The sequence below is a fragment of the Tupaia chinensis genome, unplaced genomic scaffold (assembly GCF_000334495.1).
Source record: "Tupaia chinensis unplaced genomic scaffold, TupChi_1.0 Scaffold000427_1, whole genome shotgun sequence".
Classification (NCBI taxonomy): Eukaryota; Metazoa; Chordata; class Mammalia; order Scandentia; family Tupaiidae; genus Tupaia; species Tupaia belangeri.
Genome location: NW_006159932.1, coordinates 53,297 through 65,205, shown reverse-complemented (window position 1 = coordinate 65,205; position 11,909 = coordinate 53,297). Strand labels below are relative to the sequence as shown.

Sequence of the window (11,909 nt, the reverse complement as noted above, 5' to 3'; positions counted from 1 at the left end):
TCTTTCTCTGGAAGGTCTGGACAGGCGATGGCTATGCAGATGGCTGTGTTCACCTTCTTGTTTAGAGGATGATCAGATTAAAGGTGACGTTAATACTCTGACCTGGGGCAGAGCAGGGAGGGGAAAGCACATCACCGCATGTTTGAATATGTATGAACGTATACTTAAAAAAATTTGCTATATTGCATATGCGCTTCAATTCAACCAGAGAGACAGAGAAAGAGAGAGAGAGAGACAGACAGAAAACAGCCCTGAGTGGGGATGGCCATGCCATAATCCCTTCTTCTCCATTCTTCTCTTGGGATTTTAGGCCCACATGCAGACACCCCTGGTGTATTTCTCAAGCCACCAGGTCTAGGACTTGAACCATGCAGCCGGCCATGTGGGATCAACCACCATGCCACTGGCTGGCCCTAAAATTTCATTTTACTTTAGTTTATTTACCACCTATTCTATGATAGTTCTCAGCCTGTTTCTTGGAATTAATCATTTAATTTACATACAATGCAGATTTTCTCTATCTACTCTAATATTCGTTCAAGTGGCGCGATTTAAAACAAAAGTAATATTTTAATTGAAAAATTACAGATCTGTGTATATTTGATGTTTCTTCATTTTAAATTTTCTCTTCCCTCTCTCCTTGGTGTTCCATTTCCTGAGTAAAAAGATGCCGTTTGTAAGTTTCAGCATTTGGGAAGCGGCACATGCTTATTGAGGAATTTAAGCTTTACTCCCAGTTTAGGAGGAAGTCAAGCCTCTTATGACATCTTTATGTTAAAACAGCAGGAAGAATTTTTTTTAGAGGCAAATATTTCACAGCTCTCTTTTCTTCTGGCCTCAGGAGGAAGTGAGAAGTCAGCAGCTCTCCATCAATTCATTTAGGATACACTGCTGAACTCAAATAACTTCTAGGCTAACTGAGAAGGAAGTTTTCCATGAACAATCTTTCTTTCTCATTCTTTATGTTTTTTGTTTGTTTTTTTAAGGTTTTTGCCATAGGGTGTGTGCACTTGCCAGAGAGAGGCAATGAGAGCAAAAGTGAAAAATCACCCCCGGGAGAGATGGCCACCCCGCAATCCCTTTTCTTCCTTTTGGGATTTTGGGTATGCACACGCACTGGCCTGGCGTGATTTTCAGGGGACCAGTGTCCCAAGCCACCAGGTCTGGCCCTTGAACTGCAGTCAACCATGTGGGAGTCCAGCGCTTTAACCACTATGCCACCTGTTGACCCTCTTCCTATATCTTTCGAGTGGCCTGGGTTCTACCTTACATTTGCCTGTACATAAACTGCACCGCATCTGCCTCTTCTAGCGTCAGAAACATGGTAATGCACAGGAAGTTCATGGTCGCCATGGCCTGTGAGTTGTCAATGGTGAACGGTGCTGCCAAAATCCTTATGTTTTTAGAAAAATAAAAATCATCAGTGCAAAGTTCTAAAGAGATCATGTTTCTCAAAGATAGATGGAACATGTGAAAGCAATTAAGTAAGTACCTGGAATATGTTATTTTTTTACCACAGTGAATCTGGGCAGGGGAATGAAGGGCATTACTTTGAAATCTCTCGTCCTGATTTCTCCCTGAAAAGTTCACTTAATGCACCTTTTCTGCATGTGGTTTGTGTCTTTGTGGACTAAGGATTTCGTATCACCTTTCTCCACATCATATTTCTCTTTTTACTTCTCTCTATCTTAAACATGCACACTCACCACTACCATTAGAACCAAACGAGGTATGAGAAATATGTTTCAGTGATTTCGATGGATTTCTATCTTTTCTTAAAAAAAAAGAAAGAATTATTTATTTAATTTTATTCATTTATTCTCCTTCAATTCAACCAGAGTGAGAGAGAGTGAGAGAGAGAAAGCAAGTCACCAGGTCTGGGACTTGAACTGTGGTCGACCATGTTGGAGTCTAGTACCCCAACCACCACGGCAGCCTCCAGCCACAATTTCTATCTTTTCTAATATGAGAGTCAGAGATACATTCTAAGATTGTCCCTCTGGTCTGTACAGAGGCTTCCTGTAATATAACCTTCATTCTGCTTCTACTAGATTTTTATTGGTGTTAGAGCTCATCATCAAAAGGGCAGAATGTTAGGCCAGCCCTGTAGCCCAGTCATTAAGGGAGCCAGATCCCACATGGCCAACCATGGTTCAAATCCCAGCCCCAGTGTGCCCAGATTCAAGACTGGATGGAGAAATGGAGGAGAAGGAATCAAAGCATTATCAGATTCCACCATGGGGTTGGGGTGCCTTTTCTCTTTCTCTGTTTCTCTTTTCTTTTTCTGGCAAGCACATGCACCTTCTGGCAACTAAAAAGAAGGACAAAATGTTTTAAAATGCGTATCTGTAATTGCATGTACTATGGGTTATTCAGGTGCAGATTACCCAGAATGAGGGCTAGCCCAGTTCTCATTCCTCTGGTGAACCACTCTGGCCTTTTCCTCATACATCCCCAACTAAAGAAAGAGTGAAATTCAAACCAGACAACGCCATTATGTATTTGAAATTAAACTTATTTACATTTTAAGTGTTGGCCAAGCACCCCACTCACCATTCTCTTCCTCTATCACTTGGGGGTTCTGGTAAAAACCAGTAAAAACTTTTCATCTCCAGGTTAGCTTTAATTCTGAAATCTGTATACAGCATTTTATTTAGGCATGTCCGGAGAAACTGGACATAGGTATAGATACGTATCATAGAACGGAAGGCTGAGAAATCCCACGGTCCTGATGACCTGCTGATGAGAGGTTTGTCGTAATCAGTAATCAATTAGTGGGTGAAGGGTGTGCTGCTGGCCGTGCTGGGGAAAGCACAGTGGTGAGCTCCAGGGTGAGGCCAGAGGCCAGGGGATAGGTCAAGATATCCCTTCCAGAGAAAATGTTTGTGAACTTACGACATGCATCTTTTTTTATGCCCAAGTAATTTTGTTTTGTTTTTTTAAGAGAGGGTTTTGCTATAGGGTGCATGCACTCGCTGGAGACAGAGACAGAAAGCAAAAAGTCACCCCCCAGGTAGCATGGCCACGCCACAGTCCTTTCTCCTCCATTCTCCTCTCAGGATTTTGGGCATGCATGCACACGTCTGGTGTGAGTTTTAAGGCACCGTGTCCAGGACTTGAACAGTGGTTGACAACTATGCCCAAGTAATTAATATAATCTCTACCTCCTCTCCTCTTGAACTGGGCCCTGCTAATTCTTGCTTATGTATATTTTCTTGGGGAAAACAGTCTCCACATTAGACTTGAACTTGGAGGTGTGGTTTCCTTTTGCTTGACTTTTTTAGTTGGATGCATTTCTCTCCCACAGTTCCGTGAACTGGGTTTGAGGACGTGGAGAGGAGGCTGCTGTCGGGATGTGCAGGGCTAGCTGGAATTGCTCTGGACCTGCGGAGGGTGTGCCGGGGCCACACACCCCAGGGATGCCCCAGCATTGGGGCCAGGCTGCACGCTCATTTAGTTGGAGACTTCTTTTGCTTTTTCACATTTTGAACAGATACAGCAGAGGAAGCTGCATATTGAATGCTGGAACTGACTTGGAAACGAAACCCTCATTTTGTTCACAAGGAAAGGATTGTTTTTAGCTTGGGTCACTGCTGCGGAGAGATTTTTTTTCCTCTCTGTAATGTTTGATACTTGAGGGAAAACAGCTGGGCCTGAGTATACTTGAATCGCTACAGAACGAAATGGGATGCTGGGGAATATGGACCGTACTGTATGGCTGGAAAGGTCAGCTTTTTCCCTTGTCTCTCTTGGAGGAATGCAGGGTCTGTCCTCTCGCTCGCCCTGGGAGCCCTCAGAGAGAGCCGGGAGAGGCGGGAGGGATAGTTGGGAGGTGGCAGGACATCCCAGCACATAAGATCGAGGAAGGCCGTTTCGTATCTCTCCCCCCTTTCCTGCCCTGCTGTTTTTGATTTTCGGGGAAAGGACTGGAAAAAGTCAACAGCATTTTGGTTTGGAGAAGTTCGTTGATGACCATGTTCAACAGCGAGTTCTGATGGGCCAGACAGATGAGAGCCTGGCCCAAACCACAGCAGCGTAACTGGAATTACAGGGCTGCCCTGCGGCGTTCTCAAAGGCGACAGGGAAGTGGTTGAGACAAATGCCCCACATGCTGGTCCAGGGCAAGGATGTGTACTTCTGTGCCCAGGACCCAGTCCTCCACTGGTTTCCACCTTCGGGTGGTGTGTGGGGCTTGGGAAACGTGCTGAGCATATATGCTGGTGCCCATGTTCAGTGACAAAGCTGCCGAGGTCCAGGCTGGCGCTGAGGCCCCGGCTGCAAGAGCAGAGCTCCCGTTCATTATCTAATTAACTTTTCCTTTGTGTCTTTGCCAGTCAAGAGAACAATCGGATGATGAGACCGAGGAGTCAGTGAAGTTTAAGAGGTTGCACAAGCTGGTCAACTCCACTCGCAGAGTCAGAAAGAAACTCATTCGAGTGGAAGAAATGAAAAAACCCAGCACCGAAGGTAAAAAAAAACTCCACCCCAGATATTCCAAATGAAACCTTTCAGGTTCACTTTTTTAGGGAAATAAGAATATGATTGCAAATGAGGAATGGATTGAGTCTGGCTGAGGCGGGCAGCTGTGTCTGCGTGTGCACTGGCTAGATGCTCAGCGTGGTATGGGATGAAGGAACCCAGACAGGCACTGTGGATTCTGGGTTGCTTACACGCCCCAGAGACGGAGGTGGCTAGTGCGTGACAGTGAGAGCTTTTCAAGGTGTGGCATAGTTAATTATGCACTTAGAGCTGCCCTTTTTTTTTTTATGTTTTTGTTTGAGAGGTTTTTGCTATAGGGCGTGAACACTCATCAGAAAGACAGAGACAGAAAGCGAGAAATCACCCCCAGGGAGATGGCCACGCCACAATCCCTTCTCCTCTCGGGATCTTGGGCATGCATCCACACGCACCTGGCACGAGTGTAAGCCACCGGGTCCGGGACTCAAACTGTGGTCAACTACATGGGAGTCCAGTGACATAGCCAGTACGCCAATTGCTGGTCCCATACTTACAGCATTTTATGTAAGCTTTATATTACAACTTCTTCTTAGCTTAAGCTTCTAACCTTGAAAAACACTGTGGTTCTTGCTCAGTTGATTTTGTCCAGATTTGATAGAAATCCATCTTGAATGGACATCTAAAAATCAAGGCACTTAATATCCCTCCAGATCTCTGAGAGATGACTTATTCTTCCTATAAATAGTCTCACGTCTCAATTCAAATGGGACTTCCAGCACCCTCTATCCTAAGGGGATTTCTAAGAGCTATATTACTGACTAAGCCACTCGTTCGATGAAGCAATAATGATAAAAGGGATATCAGCTTGCATTGACTGTAATAAATCCATCCTTTGAACCTGTGAAGTATAATTAGACAGTTTCCATCTCAAATGTATCTCTCTTAGTAGGAACCTACATTTGCTGCAGCATCTTGTAAATATTCTCCCCCCCCAAAAAAGGATAAAATAAAAGATAAGATTTTCTGCTTTGTAAAATGATACTAAGTGAATTGAAAAAAAAAAAAAGAAAAGTAAGTAACTGGGAAGAATGTGCCTTGTTTTTGAAAAGCACATTGCTCGTTGAAATGTCACATTTACATTGCAAGGAATTTCAAATTTTTAACATGTAATTTTAAAAATTATCATTGTAGAAGCCTTTTTGTTATACATAAATAAAATCAAGCCATGCAGGGAACTGAATTTCTCCTGCTTTGCAAAGATAAGGGTTTCTTATTATCACTGCTTTTTCTTTTTGCATATTGTTATTTATCAGTTTAAATCCCCTAGAATACTAGGGAGGGTGAGGGCATTACTGTGGGAGAGTAGGGATTAGAAGGGAAAAGAAAAGAGGAGGTGAGAGAGATCGGTGGAGCAGGCAGGTGGCATGGTAGGTAAAGGTGCTGGATTCCCACACGGCCGACCACATTGCGAGTCCCGGACCTAGGGCTTGATTTCTCACTTTCCCTCTCTCTGTCTCTCTCTCTCTCTCACTCACTCTGTCCCTCTTTGGTCAAATTAAAATAAATAAATAAATAAATAAATAAGGTTAAAAAAAGTAATTCTTTTTTTTTTTTTTTGAGAGGTTTTTGCTATAGTGCACGTGTGCTCACCAGAAAGACAAGAGAGAGACAGAGAGAAAGTGAGAAATCACCCCCCTGGGGGTGGGGGGTGGCCATGCTGCAATCCCTTCTTTCTCCTCCATTCTCTTCTCGGGATTTTGGGAACGCACGCACACAGGCCCGGCGTGAGTTTAAGCCACTGGGTCCAGGACTTGAACCATGGTCGACTACATGGGAGTCCAGCGACATAGCCATTACGCTAACTGCTGGTGCCATAAAGTAATTATTTTTAAAAAAAAGAAAGAGAGAGAGAGATCAGCTCTATGGCCTGCTTTACTCCCAGGGTTCTACTCGGGAGCCTTGCGGCAGGTGACTCTGTTTCCATTTGGTGCAATGCTGACTTCGTGCATGAGTGTTCCCATACCTGCCTGTCAGTTGTGGTTTCCACAGCATAGCATATACCCTGATTTCCCGAGTCTGGGGCATCTCTTACCAAAATCGCACACGCAGTGCCAGTTGGTACTAGGGAGAACTGTGTGGAACTGCCAACATTCACCCTGAGGGCACATTTAAAACAGACCTCAGAGCCAGTCCGTGGTGTGGTGCTTGAGAGCCAGATTCCACATGGCTGACAGCATGGTTGAAGTCCCAGACCCTACATCTTGAAAAACAGATTAGGCATGTGTGCATGTGTGCACCCAAAACCTCAGAAGTAGGAAGGAGTGAAGATGGGATTGTGGCATGGCCACGCCCATGGGGTGTGCTTTCTTGCTGCCCTCTTCTCTCTTTTTCTCTCTCTGGCAATGCACATGCCGTCTGGCAAAACAAAAACACTCACGTATACATCTGAACTCCAATAAAACAGATAGATCCTTGGGTCTTGTCCATGAATGCGACCAAGTGGGTCAGTTGCATAGCCCTGAGCCTGCCTCTCCAGTTCTTCACGCAGGATAGTCTTGGGTGTTGACACAGCCTGTCACTAAGATAGCATTTATAAACATAGAGAAATATACAAATGTACATATTTCTATTGAAATAAATCAGCTCAACTATTTCTGAGATGCAAAGTTGAGAAAAAAAAAAAAAAAGGAAAAAGTAACACCAAAGAACAGTAACTCTGGGGTAAAAAGTAGTAACTACATAAGACTTCTGGCTCAGAGCTTCCAATCACCTGGATGTGAATTGGGTTTCAGACGTGCAAGGTGGACCTAGTGAGCTTGAGTCTCAGATGACATTCTAGTGCCTGATGAGCTGGGGAGCCAGGGTGCCATCAACCAGGCATGTTCTTATCTCCTGGAGAGGCCCCAGGTGTGGGGTTAGCTCAGGGTGTGTGTTTTGGGCTGCTCTCCAACACCCTGCTGAAATGGAACACTCCAATCCCTGCATGGTAAAACACTCCGAGGTTCCCTTTTGACGGAAGAGCCGGTGTGTGGACATGCTACCTTGGCCCCATTCTTCCGGCATAGCAGGAAGGATTCATACCTAATAAGGCCTCATCTCCCCTGCCCTCTGATCACGGCACACCTGTGCCAATACCAAGTTGTTGGAACGTGAACAATCATTTATAGAGCATTGTAGCGTTCTATGTGCTGGGCACTTTCTTAAACACTGTAGATTTTATATTACCCTCCTTCCCCTTTTTTTAGAGTTTTGCCATAGGGCATGTGCACTCTTTAAAAATATATTTGTATGCTAGAGGGTGTGTCCACTTGCCAGAAAGAGACAGAGAGAGAGAGGGAAAGTGAGAAATCATCCCCCAAGGGGGATGGCCACACACAGTCTCTTCTCCCTTGTCCTCGCAGGATTTGGGGCTTGTATGCACACACCCTTGGCGTGTTTTTTAAGCGACTGGGTCCTGGCCCGAAACCACAGAGTTGGCCACATGGAAATCCAGTGCCTTGACCATTATGCTACCTGCTGGACCTAGATTTTTTAGAGAGAGACAGAGAGACAGAAAGCAAGAAATCACCCCAAGGGAGGATGGCCATGCCACAATCTCTTCTCCTCCATTCTCTTCTTGGGATTTTGGGCATACATGCACACACGCCTGCAAGAATTTTATGCCACTAGCTCTGGGATTCCAACCGCAGGCAACTACTTGGGAGTCCAGCAATGTAACCATTATGCCATCTGCTGGTCCCTAGTTGCCTTCTAAAAGATAATTGTCAGGTAGACACGAGATTGAACTGACAGACAAGTTTGTAAGTGGACATATCCAGAATTAATCTGACCTTGCGCCAGTCTACTTAGAAGGCATCCCTGAGGATGTTAGCAGGGGAGGTAGAACACATTAGATAGTAAAAAACATTCACTGAACATCTACTATGTGCTAGCCACTGGAAACAGTGATGAACAAATGACATGTTCTTAATGGAACCTACAACAAAAGGCAAGTATTCTTAAGAAATGACAACTCATATAATTATTCATTGCACATTGTGATAGATGACACAAAAGGCCCACTGACTTCTTACTTATTCAGGTACCATTTTGTTTCTTTCCAGAAGATTATTGGCCTAGGAATAAGATTTAGTTTCTCTTAAACTGACTCAATTTCCCTTGAACTCAGATCCAGACCATTTACTATCAATAACAAGTAGGCAACTAGTTTCTCTGAATCTAATTTCTTTGTTGCTTTAATTTTGTTAAGTTTTTGCCGTAGGGCATGTGTACTCACCAGAGAGAGACGGAGTCAGTGAGAGGGAAAGTGAGAAGTCACCTCCTGGAGGGAATGGCCACACTACAATCCCTTTTCCATTCTTTTCTGAGAATTTTGGGCATGCACGTACATGCACTGGAGTGATTTTCAAGCTGCCAGACCTGGAACTGAAACTGCAGTGGACCATGTGGGAGTCCAGTGCGTTAGCCATTACTCTACTGGCTAGCCCCTCAGTTTCCTTATTTTTAAAATAATTACAGTCTCAAAGGATTATTGGAGGTTTCATTAAATGGGAGGGTATGTCAGTGCCTGGCTCACATGGGTCCTAGTAAATCTTAAGTTTCTTTCCTTCTTCCATGTTAGGAACAGGTGAAACTGTGAGGGCTGTTGTGAACATCAAGCTTGAAGGCAAAGATGAATGAACATCCTCCTCACATGCGAGGCCTGTGCTCTTATTCAGAGAATTAGGTGTATTAGTGAGTATTTATTTATTTATTTATTTATTTATTTATTTATTTATTGAGAGGTTTTTGCTATAGGGTGCGTGCACTTACCAGAAAGACAGAGAGACAGAAAGCGAGAAATCACCCCCCAGGGGGGATGGCCATGCCACAATCTCTTCTCCTCCATTCTCCTCTCGGGATCTTGGGCACGCACGCACACGTGCCTGGCATGAGTTTAAGGCACTGGATCTGGGACTCAAACCATGGTTGACTACATGGGAGTCCAGTGACATAGCCGTTACACCAACTGCCGGTCCCATAGGCCTAGATTTTTTATGTTCTCTTTTAATATATATCCTCAAAATAGCCTTGGGAGGCAGGCACTTATATAATCCCCATTTCACAAGGAAACTGAGGCATAGAGAGAGCTTAAGTGAGGAATCTACTCGAGGTGACCCGGTCAGCTGGCAGAAGATCCAGAACAGGTGCCAGTGGCCTGACAGCCTCCCTTTGCTCCAGCTCGTCTGCAACGCCATGATCAGTCACCAGCCTCAGGATGGTGCATTTCGGCTTCCGTCAACAAAGTACTCTCCTCACAATACCCTTGGTGGGGGTATTGTGTATTGATGGGTAGACATTATTACAGATGAGGAAACAGGCTCAGAGAGATGAAGTAATTGCCAAAGTCATGGAGTCAGTGAGTGGAGAAGTTGGAACCCAGGGCAAGTATCTGGTCCTTGGCATGAAGTCACCCCATGCTCTGTGCCACCCTCTTGTCAAAACCACCTTCCCTCAGCATACTGATCCCAGCTGAGTAAGACAGATAAAGACCATTATGTGATGGCACCAAGCGATGATGGACAGAGCTCATCGTGACTCGTTCTTCCCAGAGGATTGATGTCCTCTGAAGTCAGAGAAGCGTGGGAGCAGGAAAGCATTACATCCAGGGAATGCAGGGCAAGGCTAGAATTTTGGGCCACAGACCCGCCACAGACTGAAGAACCTTCACTCCCCAAGGCCTGCCCTCAGCAAGGGCCACGTTCCTCTCCAAATGCCTTGCTAGAACCAGAAAGTAGAGCCACCTATGTCGTGGACAGGTGTGCACCAGCTGGTTCCAGACTTAGATGTGACACGAGAGTACTAGAATTCCTAATGACAACCCTAAGACAGAGTCCAGAAAATGCCTAGACATGGCTAAATGACAGATCCTTAGAATACTAAGGGTAGACCATCTGACTCCAGAAAGCTCCTAGCATAGGTAATAGATAAGGGCCTTTTGTCTGTGGACACCTGGGCTTAAAGCAAAGCCACAACCATGCCCAACTTCTCCACAGAGAGGTTCTCTGCTGGGCTGCCTCTGTACCGGGCTGACCTCCAGTCTTGGCAATCTCTTCTTGCTGGAACTGAACTGTATCTAGAAGAGATAAAACCTTTGCCATTTTTGCTCTCAGAACATAAAGACCCCTGGTCTCCAGACATAATTAGTCAGGTGTCCTGAAGAAGGAGCAGGAAGCGTCTACCATATTTACACACTGCCTGTGGTCTGGTGAATCCTGTCAGAGCCCTGAATTCTGTTTTTGAACTCTTCTGCAGGATCCCTGACCAATTCAGTGATCTTGGGAGTGAAAGTATTGTGGTTTCAAATCTCCTTCCTCATTTCCCTCCCCTCGCCACCATCTTTTGGACAGTAATGTAAAGTCAGTCTTCACACTGTAGCAACAGTGCCTTTTTTTATGTATTTGTAACTCGAATTCCCACAGTTGGACAAGCAAGCCATTTTTAGAATTTTAAAGGACTGCCACCATGCCTATCACCTTTGCCCTCTCAACTGAGCCTTTCTCTCCCTTTATCTCTGCCATTTAGCCACGCACGGGCACCCTGGTCCCAGCTGGTGTGTTTAGTGCCATCCTTCTGTTCCAAGGAACGTTTTATTTTTTCCTCTTTGCCATTCAGCTGGTGGAAAGCTGCAAAGCTCAAAAGTTTCCTTATAATTAAAGGGACGCAGCCAGTTGGGCTCGCTACACCCACAGTTTGACCTACTTCTTTTCTCACATCTGTTCACATAACACATGCAGAAAAGAACTTGGTTTTCCTGCCAACAAGTCCAAACCTTTCCACTGGGCTCTGGAGGGCTTGGCTCGCTACCTGGCCCCAGCGAGGGCTTCAAGAGCTGGAATCCTCCAGAGTGGAATGCTGGATGGAACTGCTTACGTGTCAAGGCCCTAAACACCCGTGCTGTTTCCTAGTGGGGCTGACTCAGTGGGAATATCTGGCCGGCTTCATACAGTTCCCTAACTTGACATGTTTGATCTGTCAACTGGAGACCATTTGTCAATCATAGTTGTAAGACACAACCCTTCCAGGTGTTTCCCCACCCAAACTCTCTCGGAGATTTAGTCACTTAAATGGCATATGCATAAGTAGAAAGGTCACTGTCAGCCACATGGCTTCCATCACTTTCCAACTGTAAAAAGCCATCCTATAGGAAAGCTTTTTAGAAGGGAGAAGGATTCTGAGTCCCAGCTTCTGAGGATTGCTCTTAAAAACTGGGGAGGTGGTTACCTTGAAATGCAAAGGCATAGCCTGATTAGGACTGGCTTAGATTTTGCAAGTGGCATTTCTAATAGGCTTGTGAAGGTTTTTTTTTTTTTTTTTGAGATTTTTGCTATAGGGCGCATGCGCTTAATAGACAGACAGAGAGAGACAGAGAGACAGAAAGCGAGAAATCACCCCCTAGAGGATGGCCATGC

General features: G+C 45.0%; 1 protein-coding gene across 1 annotated transcript in view; it reads left to right on the top strand.

The window, feature by feature from the left end:
* The window catches only part of SASH1 (SAM and SH3 domain containing 1), a 234,245-nt gene that overhangs the window by 181,674 nt on the left and 40,662 nt on the right, over positions 1 to 11,909 (top strand). Inside the window, 1 exon segment of the mRNA XM_006154951.3 lies at positions 4,335 to 4,467. Coding sequence (XP_006155013.1) covers positions 4,335 to 4,467 — 133 coding nt within the window.